Consider the following 20,137-nt stretch of genomic DNA (forward strand, 5'->3'; position numbering starts at 1 on the left):
ATTGGAGTCGGGAGTTACATATCTGAGTTGGAGAGGGGTAGATATCAGGGAAGGTAAAATATCGGAGTCAGAGAGGGGTAGATATCGGAGAAGGTAAGATATCGGAGTGAGAGAGGGGTAGATATCGGAGAAGTTGAAATATCGGAGTCAGAGAGGGGTAGATATCGGAGTTGGGGGGTAGATACCATAATTATAGGTTAAATACCCACTTTTGCCCCATCCCAAACTTGACACTGATTAACGGCCCCTTTATTAACCCCTTCCCCAGCAACACAGCACAACAGCTCATCCAAGAACTAAGCGTCTAACCCACATTGAATCAATTCTACAAACTCCAGACAAAAACCAAATCCCACGTATTAAATTGCCACCTCCCCCATTACCATGAGAACATCTCCAGGAGCCCCACGCTAGGTATTTCCTTGACCTGGCCGGTAATGACCTGATGTGAAGCATAACCGTGAGGATTGATGCCTCCCCTCCCTCCCTTAAATTGTTATTGCAGATAAACCTCCCAGCTTTCCCCTTGTGTCTGGAATCCTGCTGCAGACCAGATGTCAGGCTGTAGGGAGAAGACACATCCGAACACAAACTACTCCCCTACTCCTGAAAGTAGCAGGGAAGAAGCAAAGGGGATGGCAAACTGCACACTGTAATAATATGTAAAGTCCTGGCCACTCTCCAGCATCCTCCGCCTGCAGGAGTTAAACCTGGTGGCTGCCAGCTCTGCAGACTGTTTGGAATAGTTGAGATGCTTTGACACTCAGGGCTGGATGGCAGGAGAGGCAGTTTACAGTGTAATTCATATGCAAAACTGCACTATAAATTTCCAACCTGTCTGTGTTGCTGTGGCACCACTAAGCACTCCATCAGCATACAGTACAGTAATCCTGCCATCTTTGTTTGCATTGCAGTGACTCATCAGAAGTCTGTCTTGTACCAACACTGAAGGCATTATTCTGGCACTGATCTTCCTCTGTTTTCTAAAGCTTCAGCCCAGAACTGGCATTTACTCCAAGTCTCTAATCAAAGGAGTCTATTCATTGCGGAGAGCGAGCTGAATGTTAATCTGCATCCGGCCAATTCATTGACATGCTATGTACTGCCGTGGACATTTTGACTTGCTAAAATCTTGAGACAGAGTTTTTTTTTTTCTATATATTTTTTTTAACCTCCTTTTTTCCCTCCGATGGGCGCTTTTTTATTTTTTATTTTTGTTTTCATAGTGACGGGCTGAAAGCGGGACGACGAGGAGGACCTCTGTCTCTTTTTTTTTTTTTTTCTCCAACCCCAACTTGGGACCAGTTTTGGAATTTTAAGGTAGGTTCTCGTGCTGGCGGACACGTAGAAGTTGGCAGCTCTAGCCCAAGGTTTGTTCTGTATGTGTCGGTGTATGTGTTAGAGTCTGCAGACACAAGAAAATGGGACATACCCCCCCCTCCACCAACACCACCTCCTCCTCCTCTTGCCTGTCTGTCTACTGTCTCTATTCTCTTGCACCGTCTATTTGCTGCTCATCTACTCAGGGACACAATAGTTTGATTCTTGCCCCCACTGGACAGAATATGTTGAGCTATTTCACGGATATATTAGCCTTTGATCACTCGTCCCTAAGAAGAGGGGCAAAGCCGGTGCCCATGCAGGTGCCCGTCAACCCTGGCTATTGACTCTTGACTTGTGGTCAGTATACATGGGAGGGTTTGGGGTTTTTTTTCGCATGGACTGTTGGGCTGGTTAAGTCTTTGGGATTATTGCGGGGTAGCGTTCACACTTGCTTTTTTTTTTAATGCAGCAAAAAGGCAAATCTTATTAGAGCAAGTACCAGGGCTATTGTCCTGAATTCGCCCATGGCGAGGCGATTTGATGCAATACTATAACACAGACTGGGGATACTGGAGTTGTTTTCAGTGCAAGATATTAAAGGCTCTATGTGAGCTGCATCGCCTTAGATCCAGACACTGGCGGGCAGGAGAGGAAGGGGGGGGGGGATGCATTAATGGGCTCATGTCTGACTTGAAAAAGCATCCTTGCACTTTTGTCAACTCTCCTTTTTAAATCTTCACGGAGTGGAGATCATAGGAGTCTCCAGACAGAAGTACAGAGGTGCTCGTTGCTCCACGCCCCCCCCATATACCCCCCCGAGCCACCCAGTGGGTATTAAAAATTTAGACTCCTCTGTTCGCACTGCAGCATGTTCTATAGGATGTAATGCCCACTCAGATCATTTCGGAGGCAGCAGTGCCACATAATTCAACGGGAGCCCCTCTCTGTCCTGGCACATCTCCGCATGGCATGTTTACGTCCCAAACACTTAAAATCGGGTCCCTTTTTCTTATCGTCGGAGCTCTCCCAGACCCGAAATCTTACCGGACGGGGGGAGACGATCTGCAGCGTGTAAGTAAAAGACCACTGCATGCTTACACAGCCAGCCGCCAGACCTGCTTCTGTCTCCCTGTGACATCTCCATTGTTCATTTTATTCTTCCACGTTACTTGAGATTGTTAACCCCTTCTGCACCCAGAGGGACCGAGCAACGCCGCGTCTCCTCCGTGGTTTTGAGAGGGTGAAATCTGGCTGGGCTGGCGACGGCTGGAAGCACATTGCTATTGCCGGTCTATAAATCAAAAGTTTACTCGTTATGCAAATGTTTATTCGGATGCTGGCGAGAGGCAGGAAAGAGTTAACGCCTTACAGGGATGACGGTATTGCGATATAGGAGTCCTGACGGGCACTGTGCATTGTCTGAGGTGTTCGTATGTTGACATATATGTGTGTTTGTATGTGGTCATGGCAAAGCTTTCCTTCACCTGGGGCAATGATTCAGTTTTTTTGCTCAGTCCTAAGACAGAGTGGATTGCCGGTGGCCCCACGTACCCAGGGTGCCCTGGGTACATGTATATAACTTATATGTTATGCATATGTATGTGATATAGAAGATGTTTTTGTATACCACCACCACACGCTGTAGCACTGCACCCGTATCCATTCCTGTCCTTAGTGGGGCTCATCATTTCAAGCAACCATTCTAAGGTCAAAGTTTTATAGGAAGCCAAATGACGTATCTAGACTCCCATATGAATTTTACACTTGGTCAGTTTCGAAGACCCCAATGGTAATAGTCAGTGCCACTATATGTACTTCGGCAGCTTTGATACCCAAATGTAGCAATAATGGGGATTACCTTTGAGAAGTATCTTGATTAGTTGGCACATTTCCCCATCCGTCTGCCCTGGCATCAGATTAGAGCTGCCCAGTGTGGTGCCCTTTTTAGTGGGTGATTGACCCCACGGCTCCAGTAATAATTGGCATACGGGACATGTTATTTCGGTGTCATGAGCGTTTAGAACCCCCTTATATATCTGGCAAGGGAGGTCAGAAAATCGGCAGAATTTAACTTTTTAACTACCTGAGATTTGGCAGCGATATTCATTAGGACTCCGGAGCCGATTCTAGCAGAGTATATGGATATCCATTGTGTTGTAATATGTGGCAGGTGGGGAAGTGGCTGAGGTTCCCATAGGCGTTCACTGTCTGTAAATTCTTTATTTCACTCCTGATCCCTGTAATATCATGTGGGATATTTCTATAGTATTGGATGGATAGATATGTGATAGATGAAGACCTTGAGAAATAGATATTTGAGAGATAAAAAGAAAGTGAGAGATGGATATGAAGTAGATGGACAGATAGTTATAAGAGAGAATGATAAAAATACATAAGTAAATGATGGAGTGATAAAACAGAAACAGATGAAAAGATAGATGGATGGATAGATAGATAGATAGATAGATAGATAGATGGATGACTAGGTAGGTAGATAAACAGAATGATGGATAGATGGACGGACAGACAGTTATAGGCATGGGCAGCATATCTGGAGCAGCGCCTCTTCCTTTGAGTACTCTTTGGGACCTACTGCCTGGTACCTGGGATTTTTACCCACTATGGGTTTATTAGTATTCACATGTGCTGCTGTAGACAGACAGATACATTAGACGGATATGGCATAGATATATAGATGGATAGAAATGACATGGATGGATAGATAGATAGATAGATAGATAGATAGATAGATAGATAGATGTAAAAAATAATAAAAACAGCAGCACACCAAAGGTCATATATCTAGTGTGTCTTTAATCCAAGGCGACGTTTCGGTCCCATCTGGAAAGGTTCCAAAGGAGACCGAAATGTCGCCTTGGATTAAAGAAACACTAGCTATATGACCTTTGGTGTGCTGCTGTTTTTATTATTTTTTTGTATATGCTGGGAGTGGCCGTCTTCCCAAGTGGATTTGCACCCACACATTGAGTATTGCTGTGTTGCTTTGGACTTTTCTCAGATAGATAGATTGATTGATAGATAGATACAGATAGACAGACAGATAGATATGAGATAGATATGAGAGAGAGAGAGAGATAGATGGATAGATATGAGATAGATAGATAGATAGATAGATACTAGATGGATAGATAGATAGATAGATAGATAGATAGATAGATAGATACTAGATAGATGGATAGATAGATAGATAGATACTAGATAGATGGATAGATAGATAGATATTGTGACACAATTTTGGGAAACAGACAAATTCCTTCCTTTCAGCCCTGCTCCCTGTGGGCTCACAATCTCATTTCCTCCGCTCACTCACATACATACACACAGGGGCCGATTTCATGGGCAGTCAATTAACCTAATAGTAATTGGCAGGAACGAGACGAGTTTTCAGTCCTTCTTACTACAATAAGATTTGCTTCACCTGTAGTTTCATCCGATTGTTGCGTAAGTGGTTTTGCTCCGATAACGTTCCAAATTAACATTCAGATTTTTTTGTCAATGTTCCGATTTAACGCTGGACGTCTATGCGCAGAATGTAGAATTATATTTCCGACATATTTTAGCATTATAGGAAGATGATGGGACAGGATCGAGCAGACAAAACATGTTTGTTGAGCAGGCGAATTCATATTGCTCTCTGTTATCAGCCAGGAGTCAAATATGTTGCTGCCCCCATATATACAAATACAGATGTGCCAGAGATGACCGTGTCTGATTTTCCAGTAAGTTACACCTTTAAGAACTAGAAAAGAGACACCAGAAAAGTTTTATCACCATGGTTACATCACTCCTTTCAGTAAATAACAGAAAAAATCCCCGAATCCTTGACAGAGAGCGGTTAAAGGTACAATTGTCACTTCAAAAAATATGTGCCCCCCTTGGCTGGCATGATGTATGGCACTTCCCCGTCTGCGCCGGGCGGTGTTTTGTTCAGATGATCTTTCCACCGTGCTCCTTCTTAGTCGTGGCTGGCGAGATGAAATGAGTCAGTGCTGAGTCGATGAGTGTTAACATAAGTTGCAAATCCACAACATATTGCATGTGTGAGGCGTAATAAGGAGACGGAACGATTTACAGGCTTTTTGTGTGAACTTGGGCTTTCCACCGAGTTCCATGCCAGCACACATAATAATTCTCCATCTGCTCTCCGTAAGTTTGGAGCTTCAAGACTCTAGTTGGGGACGTTGGGAGAAGTTGATCTTTTTTTTGCAGGGTTCCATCGAGATACGAAGTTGTCAGACTACCACGTTCCAGACGCTTCTGGCTTGGCAGAATATTTAGGAACTACTTATGGCCAGGAAGCACCTCATGTGTTTGGGCTAAGGACTTTTCAGGGTGCAGATGTTTCTTTTGGTGGACACCCTAGAGAGTCCACAGGTCTTGCCAAAAGTAGCGGGTTTGGCCAACATTTATGTAATGGGTACCAGAATTTAGTCAGGTTTCTCAAACCCAAGATAAGATAAGATAATCCTTTAATAGTCCCATCATGAGGAAATTCAGTATGTTACAGTAGTTAGTTGGAGTGTACCTAGTGGTGGACTGGTCAAAAGTACCAGAAGATCCTTTGGTGGGCCCAGGTTCTAACACCGTAATGGTCCACCAGAAGACGCCCAAATTTGAAGGTTGCCATGGTCTATTTCTTAGGGGTTGTTAGAGGGCGAGCGCCAAGATTGTTTTATTTGGTGGGCCCATGGAACCTCGGTCTGACACTGAGCATACCCGTATTGGGGAGGTGATTAAATGGTTGCAGTACACTTTGGCGAGTGGGTGGCCTCTGTTCTTGACCCTTGAGGAGCCATTTTGCTTGAAGAGTTAGGGAATGGTCACGGCCCTCTCATCTAGACGTGCACTTTTTGTGGTCTTTCATATCACTTTCATTTTTTTCAATATCTCAGGCAAAAATTCTATTCTGTTGTAGAACTACAAGTCACAGTATCTTAGATTTAGGGCTCTTCACGATCCGTGGAACTATGGGTATCCTGCAAGTCAGAGCTTGTCTTAGTTGGTGGGCAATACTCAGTTGTCAGTCGTCAGTTGTCGTAGAACCACAAATTCCAGCATATCTAGGATTCTGTTACAAGCCATCATTCATTATCCAAACTTACTAAAAATCTGTTGCAATTCCCAGAGGTGTAACTTGAAGCTCCTGGGCCCCATGGCAAAATCTGTATTGGGGCCCAGGAGCCCCAATACAGATGGGGGCTCCTGGGTCCCCGCATTATCCAGGGCTGAGTAGCGGTTACCCTAATAGCCTCTATGGTTTTGCCCCTGGTAATTGCACTGTACAGTTTAATAAGACAGGTTTTACTTGCTGGGACTTGTAGTACCTTAGAAAAATGAGCACTTGAAGTCCTGATCTGCAATGTCTGTGTCATACTGGCAGGATATGCTGTGACTTCTAGTTCCACGAGGTCTGGAAAGCCTATTAAATCTTATGTGGCAGGAGACAAACTCAGCTCTGCTATGTGTGTGTCTACGCCACGTCTGCCTTGCATGTACTGTATGTACTTGGATCTTCAGTGACTTGGCATCTGTTGACACTCATGTTAAGAGCCCCCATTTGATGTGTAGCGTCGTCTGACTTCAGAACACTCCGTTACTAAAGCAAATTAATTGTATAATTAGACTGTAATCACTCCGAGGCCGGGATGCGGTAAATAAAATTACGTGGGGATTGCTTTCGCTTACGTTTACCATTTATTTTATATAATATATATATTTTTATTATTATAAATTGTTCACTCTTGTGCGATGTATTTTATATGTTTTTATAGTTTTTTATGATTCTTTTTGTTCCAGACAGCAATGCTTGTTGAACAATGCCATGACCAGTCACTGCTCGTCTACTGTGTTTGTGTTATATCTGATCCCGGGAAAGTAATATAACTGCCACCCAGCTTTCTAGAGTCCAGAAGGGAACATTTGCTTTGTTCTGTTTTCTTTTTTTCTTTCCAATTCTCTTTATATTTGAGGGATTTTTTAGCATTTATTTATTTATATGTGTATACTGCAGAACTGTCACCTCCGATAACTCTACGTCTGCGAGCGCGCGGCTCCTGCTCAGGAATGTATTCACATGTGGTAATGCGGCAGTGGAAGTATCTTTAGCGTTGTTTACTTCCGAGCTACTTGTTTTTATGCTCAGCTCCACTAAAAACGTCAAAATGTAGCCAGGCAGAGCATCCCACAATCCCCTACCCACTTAGTTGGGGAGATTTTCTTGGCTTTGTGGTCTTGGGGGGTTTTGTCTTACTAAAATGATGGCTCGGAGGGAAATCTAATTATTGATGGCCTCTATAGTGGGCTAATCTTGTCAGACAGTGAACTATATGTCAGTTTCCTGTACCCCTGTAAGTGTGACATAAGGAAGCACAAAACACTAGTATGCCAGGTACAGCCACAGAGCGACACATGTGCTCCAACAGTCAAGTGGTGGCCACCAGTTCTCTCCATTGATAAGACCCTGTCAAACATGACCCCAAATCTCATCTTTCTGTACCTATGTAAATGTGACTTAAGTAAGTGGAAGTAAGAGGAGGTCGCCACTTCACCCCTCTTGGACCACATGTGGTATTTTATGGCAGTGTCTCCAATCTCAGTCAACTGGTGACCTACAGTGGTCTGTAGCAAGAGGTCCCTGTCAAAGAGCAACTCATATCTCAGCCTCCTGTACCCATGGAAATTTGACCAAAGGAATGAGGATCCTCCAGTGTACCAAGCTCTAAAATAATAGTGAGACATGGCCACAATATGACACATTTGGTCCCACAAGAGTCAAGTGGTGACCATTCGTTCTCTCTAGTTAAAGGGGTTTGTCAAAGAGTACCCCATATCTAAGCTTCCTGTACTCGTGTTAGTGTGTCATATGGAGGTAGGACCTTCCAGTGGGGCTGGTTCAGATATAATAATGAGACCGCCACCAAACAAATGGATCAAGCCTAGATGATGATCCATGGATTATTGTCCCTGGTGGGCCTGAGCCTCACAGATCTGATGCTGGGTTTTACAATGTACTGTTAGTTTTGCATGGACTTAGATATTACTTTATTTTGAAATTTTTTTACTAATAATTTTTTGTTGTGGTGTTTGTTTTTTTTTGTCTTTACAGATGTGAACGGTCTCAGCCACGATTCTGTTGAATGTCTCTGTAAGCAAAATCCCAGCCATGTCACAGATGTTACACATTGAAATACCCAATTTCGGGAACACTGTCTTGGGTTGCCTGAATGAGCAGAGGCTCATGGGACTGTACTGCGATGTCTCCATACTCGTGAAAGGTCAAGCGTTCAAGGCACACCGCGCCGTGCTGGCAGCAAGCAGTCTGTACTTTAGAGATTTATTCAGCGGGAACAGCAAAAGTGCTTTCGAGTTGCCAGCCACCGTGCCACCGGCATGTTTTCAGCAGATCCTCTCTTTTTGCTACACTGGAAAGCTAACTATGGCTGCCAGCGAGCAGCTCGTGGTCATGTACACAGCAGGATTTCTTCAGATCCAGCACATTGTTGAGCGAGGTACGGACTTGATGTTCAAGGTCAGCTCACCCCATTGTGACTCTCAGACTACTATGATCGAAGATGCCAGTTCGGAACCACAAAGCCCCTGTAACCAGACGCAGGCCGCTACGGTACCCTACGTCATGTCCCCTTCCATGCCCATCCCTCTCTTAACCAGAGTGAAAAATGAAAGTCTGGAGGGCCAACCCATTGCCATGCCCAATTTGCCGGGCAAAAAGACGTCAGAGACCCAAAATAGAGACAGTTCTGGTGGGGGTGTTACAGCTGTTGTTCCGACAAAAGTTCCCCGTGTATCATACTATGGCATGTCTAGCTTAGCAGCACTTTTTCCCAATGTACAACAAGTACAATACTCTCAAGGGGAACGCACAAGCCCGGGGGCCAGCAGTATTCCCACCACCGACAGCCCCACGTCCTACCACAATGAAGAAGATGAAGAGGACGATGAGGCCTATGACACCATGGTGGAGGAACATTACGGACATATGTACATTAAATCTACTGGTGGCTATTCAGGTACTTTCTTTTTGTTATTTTTGGTAACTTATTCTATGTATGTATTTAAAAATAGAGCGTTTTATACCAGTCGAGAGTTGCTCATTGTGATTTGGTTATTTACAACCAATATGTGTTTGCTTTGGTGGGCAACCACCTATAAGTTCCATTGGCATTGGTGAATACCAGGACAGCGAAGTGGTTGGATAACCAGTGACCCCTGAACTCAGTCTATAGCATGAACTGGATATAAAGACAACAAATGGGTTTGACTCCATAGATCTCACTTCCCCTCAACTTGAAAAATATGTCAAATAATGGTACCAAATGGGTAGATTTTATCAATATATCCAGAAAATATGTGTCCTGAATTCTACATGTAAGGGATTTTTGCACCCGACTTTGGCCATAATGTTAACAGAAGAGGATGAGTATTGTGATCTTGTAGCAGGCAGTGACCCATTCTCTCATATTATAGTCAGGAAACACTTGGTGCTATGGGACTGATTGTGGTTGGATATGTGAGGTTCCCCATGAAGTAGTGTAGTAGAGGGAGCACACTCTTATAGAACTGCAGGGTATACAGGAGAGGAGTGTGTCGAATTTGTGGCAGGCAGTGACATGTTAGCGAGAGTAGGACTCTGTATGATAGAGTAAGTAACGGAGGCATCAATTCACAAGTGGAACACATAGGTTAGGGTCACCTAAATCAACCTATCTATCTGCGGGGTTGAGGAGATGTGCTGGGTTCTAGTGACGACAGATTCCTTTTAAGGGTAGTTGCAGGTATTTATCAGTACCAACCAGACAGGAGTAGTGTCTGGTCATAAAGATAAGATGTAAGAAATGATAATCCTTATTCACACAGAGTTTTTTGGTTAGGAATTTGGTCAGGAAACTGACTCAAATTCCTCCTCCTAAAAACGCTTCACCATAGGACTGTATGGCTAGCTATATATTACTCATATAGCCGATTGTCTTGTCTGATGGTGAACTCTATAAGACCCAAAAGGTCCCAGCAAATATGTAGAAGAAGAAAAGGGGTTCTGAGAGCAGTGTACCAAGTGAAGACTGCGACAAACTCATCCGGAACATGTTTTGTGTATCGGACATGGTGGTTGATTATATTAGATTTTTATAGGAGTGATAAAATGTAACATATAAACCACAAGGTGTGAAATGCTGCCGCCATATTTATCAGGCTTTGTCTGAATCTGAGTATATATCCTACTAGCATCTGCCCACGACTTTGTCTGCGGGTTGGTGTTGGCGCTGAGCTGCTTATATTTAGCCAATTGCTGTTGTGGATGATCTGCCTGCTCCCGCATCTCGGCTCTGCTACATCGCTGCATATGTGCAGCATACTCAGTTGTATGTACATCTCTGCATATGGAGAGCGTACTCAGCTGTGCTACAGCACTGCCTAAGCTCTGGTACATTTGGCCATTTGGATTACAGAGGTGTTCTTATGTCAGTGTCTGAGCAGCTTCTGTGTTGGAAATGGCTGAACGGATGTTGCAGAAATTTACCACAGTTCGATCAACCTGCTCCTGCGTCTTGGCTCTGCTACATCGATGCATATGCATAGGATACCCAGCTGTATGTACATGTTTGCATATGGAGAGCCTAGATAGGTGTGCTACAGCGCTGCCTAAACTTTTCTACATCGGGCAATTGTGATTACAGGGATTTGGTTATGTGACTGTCTGAGCAGCTTCTGTGTTACAAAGGGCTGAACGGATGTTGCTGAAATGTGCCAAAATTCTCCCCCCTCCCCCATCACAGGCAGAACAACTCATTCCCTGTAGTACTCACTGAAACTCTACACCCGATATAGTCCTCTTGCCCGCACACAGCCTGCACGTTCTGTAGTCTCCTGATCTTCTATGAGACTCCATTTTCTTCAGCTTTCACACTGTCCAGCTTCATCCTATATAGCTCAGCCCTCAGAATAGCGTGTAGCTCCACCCACTGCCTAGCATGAGCCTATCTGAGAATGGCTCAAGGACCTGTGATGATGTCATCACAGGTCCTTTAGTGTAGTGTGAACCTAAATTCCTTCACTGCGGTCGTGTAGTGATGTCATTTACCGGGATAAAAAGTAGCCTATGTTTTAATCGGGGTTCCTATCTATGTATGTGGCAAATTTCATGCAAATCCGTTCAGCCGTTTTTGCGTGATTGAGGAACAAACGTCCAAACTCACAAACTTTCACATTTAATATTAGTAGGATAGGATGTATACAATCATCTTGTACATGGCGACAGATTTTTTTTGTGTATATTTGCTATAGACATCTAGATGAATTATTTAACATTTTATATTGCTCTGGTATTATGTATCAGTTAGAAAGGGTAATACTTATTTCCAAGACTCGTTACCAACCCAATAACCAATCTATTTCCTTATGATAACTTTCCATGCGACGACTTCTCTATTTCCCCACGACAACTGCTCCTTTTCCCCAGAACAAACAGTTTATTTCCATCACGATATTGTATAATTTTATTTGTGAGCAGGTTTCGAGATTTGCTCCGTTGCATGAGGCCGCGTCCACTTTTATACATGGTCTTGTATAGCAACAAGGATGTTTGGAGGGGCAAATATTGACAACTTGGGACTACCTATGCATGCAGGAGACATTGTTGGTCAACCCAAAAAATGTTTTCTGGTAATCTGTTATTCGATCATATGTATGACCCATAAAATGCCAAAAAATGTGGCTTAAAGTTAAAAATGAAGGAATAGTGTTTCTTTGAGGATCACAACCTGATGAAGACCTCACTGAAGTTAGTTACTTCTGAATTTGCATGTAGACCCAAAAAATTCAATAGCATTAGGCACATCCAGTCTTACAATGTAAGGATATTATTTGTGGGACCACCAACAATACGATATAATAGGAATTCTTTGTAATCACTTTAGGGCTCAGTTGGTGGAGACATCTGGAATGACTTTGTCAATGGACATGTTGTGGTCAGGTGAAGCAATGGACACTGTAAACTGGAAAGTTTGAGGTTATGATGTTGAAAGGTGGCCTTCACCGCCTGTCAGGTCTGAAGATAGGCAGATGGAGAGTATTTGGGTAGGTTGTAGAGTCCTAGTGGGTCAATGCAGGTGTTGATGTTTTTGCAAATTGGTCAGCGACTTAGACATCTAGGTATAGCTTGAGATTTTGTGATCTCCTGGGTTGTTGGACGGGATCCTTCAGAGAATTTGCAGTGAAGCAGTTGGTCAGTAGATCATCCTTTTCTTCTGATCTCCTTTGTCTAGGCAGAAGAAGATATCGGACAGGGACACTTTTGTTTATGCAGTAGAATATCAAACCAGGGAGGAGCGTGGAGGATGTCCTGATATATCTGCAGACAAGTACAAGAGCAGTAGCCCATCTTCTAAGATAAGATCAGTCATTTCTTACGCCTTGAGGTCTTCTGTACATAGGGCACGGATGAACTTGTGGTTTTAAGGGGTTAATACCGGGTGTTGTGCCCTCACCCAGCCCTCCGGTACGCTGCCTGCCGATTAGACTGTGCTGTGGGATTAGTAAGACTTCCATTTCCTTCCTTCCTATGATAATGCAATTTTATCACTTGCATTAAGCAGATGTTCTCACAAGTCAACATATCAGGTGGATGTTACCGAGATACAGTCCTGATCCTGGAGACCCGAGATCGCAGGTGGTCGAAGAAACGGTTGAGACATCCTGATGACTTTTACTTTTAAAGAGCCAGTAACCCGAATAGTTAGATCCACTTTGTGCCATTTCATAGAATATCATTTTTTCAGGGGATTTTACCCCATTACATTTAAAGAGATGAAGTCGCGGTAAAATATGCAAAAATAATCGATAACCTGCAGATTTCAAATCTGCAAATCCAGACAGAAAATCTGTGTCCCATCTGATATGTGTGAACATACCTCAACATCCTGGGGTACGTTCACTTACCATGAATAAGTCTGCTCAGTCTTGGTATTGCCTAGTCTGGATACAACTGTAGCAAACCATCAGCTGTAAGAAGTATTAGGTCAATACATGTTCAAGCAGATATGTCCAAAAGTATTGAGGAATTTGTGCAGAAAATATATAAGAAAATAGCTTTTTATTATAAAACGACTTCATTTTTTTTAAAACAGGAAATCCCTATTAGAATATGGCGCTCCTAATGTGTCAGGGGGGCGACTTTGACCCACATGTCTTAAAGGTCCCAGGGTGGAAAGCCTGTTGAAATTCAATACGTAGTAACCATAATATCTACAACTTCCTGCTAGTGCCTGGAAACCGTCAGCATGTAGGATTACTGCTGAGAATGGAATATATGGCCTGCTACTAATTGCTTCTCAGCCAGTGATTACAATTGGGAACCCTTAAATTTTGTCTTACTTCTGAATGACACCTTGATCAAATGTGATCCTTTCTCCAGTACAGAGAGAAAACTGGATTATGTGAGTTCCATATGGCTGTATTATGTGGATTCTATATGGCAGTAAGTCTGAATTATGTGTCAGTATTATGTGGGTTCTTTAAGGTAGTGTTCTTTGGATGATGCCTATTATTTGGGCACTATATGGTGGTATGTAGACTGTATATAGACTTATACTCTTAGCACTATATGGCGGTATTATGAGAAATCCTTATAGCGGTTGGTGGACCTATGTTGTAGTTTTATGCAGACACTTTAAGGGTGTGTTATTTGGATGCTACATATTATTTGGACACAATGTAATCTTATTATGTGCGCTGGTTCTCTTGGTTCTACATGGCGGTGTTGTGAATTCTTTAAGGCAGTCGGTGGAGTTAAGTTGTATTACATGGGCTTCGAATGCTGCATATTATTGGGCATTATATGTTGGTATGTGGGCTACATATAGATGTATTCTCTTGTCATTATATGGCGGTATTATGAGGACTAAAATTGTGTTTTGTTTTGGGTTTTTTTGCCATCTTCAATCAGGGTATCACCAAAGGCAAATGAATTCTTAAAGTTGACCATGAGCGACCAGATATTCTTCTGGCGACTATGATCAGCTATACCAAGGCTGTGCCATTTGGAGATAAGTGGCCATCAGGTCAGATCTATCCCCGTCCTTGAAGCGGTTGAGCCATGTTTGCTGTTCCTAGCACTAAGCAGCGTCTGTTTGTACATAGGACGGGTAGGGATTGTGCTGATTTCCCTGTAATACTCCCGTGTTTGCTGTGATACGTTGCGGTAGCAGGATTTAATCTCTGTGTCCCTGCTATACAATAAGCACTAAGCTTTCCTCCTGCTACTGCTTCTATTTACTCGGGAGTTGGCCCGGCCTTTACACAACAATATTCAGCACCAGCAACGGCTCTGTGTGTCTAGACAGGCAGCAAAGTCCTCTAATTATGGGCCGAGAGCGGCCACATCCGCTGCTGCTCACTGTTTACATGCTACAGCTTTGTTCCTATCCTCATTATGTAGCTTAGCAAAGTATCTAGCGAGACCGATTTAGGCAGAGGTTACCGATTGTAGCAGTGCTGAGGTTGCACTATTGCCTATTAATCAATTCACGGGGCAGATTCGACTCTTGATCAATTCGCTGGGCAGATTCGGGCCTTGATCTTAAAGGGACTGTCCAGGTTGTTAAAAAATAAAATCATTGTTACAATTTTTTTTACCCCCAAAATAACACCGCTTAGGTGTGTCTGGCACTGTCAGAGTAAGTTCACACAGGTTTTCTGGATCTGAAGTGGAGGCCCAATGAATGGGCCTAGTGCGGAGGAGGGAGTGTCTTCAGGCCAAATCACAAGGCGACTCGGCCTGAAGAATGAACACCTCGCTTCTTTTTTCCAGGAGCCAGAAGAAACGGCTCCCAGAAAAAAGACCCGAGCGGCTCCCATTGAATACGGCCTCAAAACCCTGATCAAAAAACCCAGTGTGAACTTACCCTCAGAGTGCCAGAGGATTCTCCTATAGGCTAAGGGTGTAACACAATAATAGTGCAGCACAAGAAACCCAAATTTGAAGGGTACTATGATCTATTTCTTTTGGGTTTTGGACGGTATTTTATCTGGCGGGCCCAAGGTACATCTGTTTGACACTGGTGTCTGGTGCTGCAACTCAACTTGGGTTGAAGTGAATATAGCTAAACTGACACAACCCAAGGGCAGGAATGGTATGATTTTAGGCCAGTGGTCCTAATGCTACCATGCAAAAAAGTTATCCTTCCTCCGACACAGAGAGCCAAATGGTTTAGGTGGCCTCCATATGGCAGAAATATGTGAATTCTATATGGCAGTATGTAGGAACTATGTGTAAGTATTTTGTGGGTTGTTTAAGGGTGTGTTATTTGGTTGCTGTGTATTATTTGGGCACTAAATATTGCTATTATGTAGGTGTTGTATAGAAGTATTCTCTTGGCACTATATGACGGTATTATGTGAATTCTTTATGGCAGTCGGTGGAATGATGTTGTAGTGTTATGTGTATTCATTAAGGGCATGTCATTTGGACAATGTTTATTATTTGGGCACTATATGGTAGTATTATGTAGGCTTCATATAGAAGTATTCTCTATGGCGGTATTATGAGGACTAATTTTATGATAAAACTGTAAAATCTGTTTAATACATTGGTCTTATTTCCCAGGATGCTGTGCATCGCCTCGCCATGGAGCTATTCTCCCATTGTGGTTACAGTACCAGACGGTTGTCCAGACAGTATTTAAGAACGAGAGCAATGCATTGTGGGATTTCTGAGTACCGTTATACTAGGCCTCATTTACCAAAACTGGACAGTAGAAAAACTATCCTTGTTCCCCATAGCAACCAATCACAGCACAGCTTCCATTTTGTCAGCAGTTAGGGATAGAAAGCTGAGCCCTGATTGGCCATCAAGGCCAATTTATCCACATGATTTGCTAGGTCTGACATTGGGTTGCGATAAATTTCTCTCCACGTCCAAGGGCAACCAAACTGTGCTTATAATAATGAGTGCAATGGAAGACAGGACTTACAATAGCAAAACCTGTACAAAATCTGTAACCCAAAGTCATTGTAGATTTACTCAACTCCTTATGAATGTTTCAGCCATAAAGTGGCGGCTAAAATAGAGTTACATAGAAATGTTAAATATTTAAAGGGCTTTCCAAGTTTATACAGTAATGGTCTAATAGCTACATATGCCTAAAACACCAAAGAGCCTCTGACAATAACTCCCTGCTTAATGGTGTAACAAGCAACCATGGCATCCCATAGCAAAATGTGGGATTAGGTCCTACTTCGGCAATAGCAACATTAAGCAGCAAGTTTACAAATCTAATAGGATAATATACACAGTGATGTCACAGTACAAGGCTAATACACACAGTGATGTCACAGAACAGGGGTAATACACACAGTGATGTCACAGTACAGGGATAATGTACATGATGATGTCACAGTACAGGATAATACACACAGTGAAGTCACAGTACAGGAATAATACACACTGTGATGACACAGTACAGGGATAATACACACAGTGATGTCACAATACAGGGATAATGTACATGATGATGTCACAGTACAGGATAATACACACAGTGAAGTCACAGTACAGAGATAATACACACAGTGATCTCACAGTACAGAGATAATACACACCGTGATGTCACAGTACAGGGATAATACACACAGTGATATCACAGTATAGGGATAATACACACTGTGATGTCACAGTACAGGGATAATACACACTGTGATGTCACAGTACAGGGATAATACACACAGTGATGTCACAGTACAGGGATAATACACACTGTGATGTCACAGTACAGGGATAATACACACAGTGATGTCACAGTACAAGGATAATACACACAGTGATATCACAGTACAAGGATAATACACACAGTGATGTCACAGTACAGAGATAATACACATAGTGATGTCACAGTACAGAGATAATACACATAGTGATGTCACAGTACAGGGATAATACACACAGCGATGTCACAGTACAGGGATAATACACACAGTGATGTCACAGTACAAGGATAATACACACAGTGATGTCACAGTACAGAGATAATGCACACCGTGATGTCACAGTATAGGGATAATACACACTGTGATGTCACAGTACAGGGATAATACACACAGTGATGTCACAGTACAAGGATAATACACACAGTGATGTCACAGTACAGAGATAATACACACCGTGATGTCACAGTACAGGGATAATACACACCGTGATGTCACAGTACAGGGATAATACACACAGTGATGTCACAGTACAGGGATAATACACACAGTGATGTCACAGTACAGAGATAATGCACACCGTGATGTCACAGTACAGGGATAATGCACACAGTGATGTCACAGTACAGGGATAATACACACAGTGATGTCACAGTACAGGGATAATACACACAGTGATGTCACAGTACAGGGATAATACGCACAATTATATTATAGCACATATTATGTGCACATTAAACTGTGACATCACAGCGCTAGGAAGAACAATGTGATGATGTCACACTATGGAGATGATAAAAAAATGAAAAGTTATTGTCCTTTTCCATTGCCCATAGTTATCAGTAACAATACCTTATGACTGAATGGCGATGGTTCATTTAGTTGTTGGACCCCATGGTGGCTGCTTTCCTGCTTCCCTGGTGAGGATACTTATGTGTCTACTGTTCCTTTGCCAGCTTTGCTGCTGTCCTCCATTGGCTGTCACTGGACAATCCTATGACCTCTTATCCTGGGCCTGTTATTTTTACGTTGATGACGGTATGGACAGGACCATGGTTCCAAAATTGGAATGTAATGCTGTCCAGAGACCCGAAAGGGGAGAACAGCACCTGACGAACATTGGGGGTACAAGTGCCGAGCGTATTTGTTATTTTTTGTTATATCTAGCTTGTTGGAAATATCGGAAAAGGTTATGGTATCCTTACAAAGGTTTGTGACAAAACCGCGGTCAAGTTCCCTGGCCCCATGGCAACAACTTCTTGAGAAATGATTCTAGTGGGCCCTGAGGATCTCAATATTCTATATGTATGGAAGGGTATCCAGGGAGGGAAGAGTTAATGTAAACCAGCGGCGTATCCTAACATAACCCCGGCGCGCTTTGTGGTTCTCTCTGGCTGACAACGGGTAAACTCCAGAGATGATGTTTAATTGCACATGCAGCCTGGCAGATGGTTTGACTTTTCCACAAGATCTGAAGTGCTGCTGAAATACGAGTATTTATAAACCATGAAAGTTGTGACAAGAAGCGAGGTCTAAAAAAGGACAGATAAGGCCAGTTACAAGACAGGAAGAAGAAGAAGTTCTGCTCCCTTGGAATTTATAGGAATGAAAAATCCAGGGAGGAGCTGCCATTTAGGAGAACATCATGTAACCTGTTCTGTAATCCCTTATATGCCGCAGAGATTAACCTGTCATTTCCAGTCCTGACAATTTCTTCCATCTGACAGAGGGCAGTTAGACTTGTGGAGGGGGCGGCGGAATTCAAGACCAAAGAGTTAGGCGCTGTGGACCCCATGAATCTGTATGCAGTTCTATGCCAGATTGGATGCAACATGACCCCACATATCCTCACTCCCAATAGCCCCTTTTGTAGGTCCCTGTTGTTTGTCATTGTTCAGCCGGGGCCTATCTCCAATAGCCGCTGTAATTTCACTTCACAAAATACCGCCATATAGTGCCAAGATAATATTAATATATGCAACATATATATATTTTATATATAAATTACAGCGGCTATTGGAGATCTCAGGGGTCAGTGGTGGCAAGCCCACTGTAATCATACATGATGTGGCCCCGGCTGAACAATGACAAACATATATATAATATATATACACAGCCGCATAAATCATTGTCATATTACTCCCATAAATTGTATAATATACTTCCATATAGTTCAAAGATAATATTAATACATGCAACATATATTACCGTATACAGCCTATATATTATTGCCTTATTACACCTGTAAATTGTGTACATATTATACTGCTATGTAGTGTCAATATAACAGTGCCATATGTAGTCTATTTATTATCATGCTACTCCCATAAATTTTGTGTGTGTGTGTATATATATATATATATAAATAATCATCATATAGTGCAACTATAATACTTCCCTATACAGCCTATGTATGATCGCCATGTTAATCCCATAAATTGTATATATGTATGTAATACATATGAGAATAGCAAGATAATACAGCCGTATTGATCTTCTATATTATTACCATATTACTTCCATAAATTTTGTCAATATAATACCTCCATAGACGTACCACTATATTGTCTCCCTCTTTGATCTAGAGCATGTATAAGCAGTGACCATGTATTTCCCTATACACTATGGAACCTTTGCAGGGCTTGGCACGACCATGATGCTTTACGGTGAGGAGCTACATTAGAAAAACTTCCTTTAATAGATGCCCCTCCATGGATTCCTGTGCAGTTGGAATTTTTTTCTCTAGCCCCCACTATATGCTAACTAGGCTCCCTAATGTCCAGTGGGTGATGTCAGCCAGGAGCAGGTAAGGGAGACTCCCCCTTTGCCTTCTCCTGCCCAACACCACCTACTAGATATTAGAGAGTCTATTTGGGATATCAGGTAGAAAACTAAGTGCATTGATTGCTCAGGAATAGTGGGGGCTAGAGAAATAAATCCAACTGCGCTGGAATCTGTGGAAAGAGCTACAGTTTGCGGTGAAAAATCCTCTTTAAATTGAGACATTTTCCCGTTCCTGACCCCATAATTTACACTGTGGGTAGGGCTGCAGTTTGACAGCTTTGCTTTGTAATGCTAT

The 20,137-nt window shown here is 42.7% G+C and overlaps 1 protein-coding gene across 8 annotated transcripts in view; it reads left to right on the forward strand.

Annotated features, from left to right (window-relative positions):
• Positions 1–20,137, forward strand: part of NACC2 (NACC family member 2) — a 109,028-nt gene that overhangs the window by 66,138 nt on the left and 22,753 nt on the right. For 3 of the 8 annotated variants that reach the window (XM_075259515.1, XM_075259516.1, XM_075259512.1), the window contains exon 2: positions 8,450–9,371. In XM_075259515.1, coding sequence (XP_075115616.1) covers positions 8,507–9,371 — 865 coding nt within the window. In that variant the 5' untranslated portion in view covers positions 8,450–8,506. Of the gene's footprint in view, positions 1–914; positions 1,321–1,542; positions 1,681–8,449; positions 9,372–20,137 lie in introns of those variants that run through there. The other 5 variants (XM_075259511.1, XM_075259509.1, XM_075259513.1 and 2 more) reach the window with 3 other exon arrangements.

Source organism: Leptodactylus fuscus, chromosome 11, assembly GCF_031893055.1.
Source record: "Leptodactylus fuscus isolate aLepFus1 chromosome 11, aLepFus1.hap2, whole genome shotgun sequence".
Taxonomy (NCBI): domain Eukaryota; kingdom Metazoa; phylum Chordata; class Amphibia; order Anura; family Leptodactylidae; genus Leptodactylus; species Leptodactylus fuscus.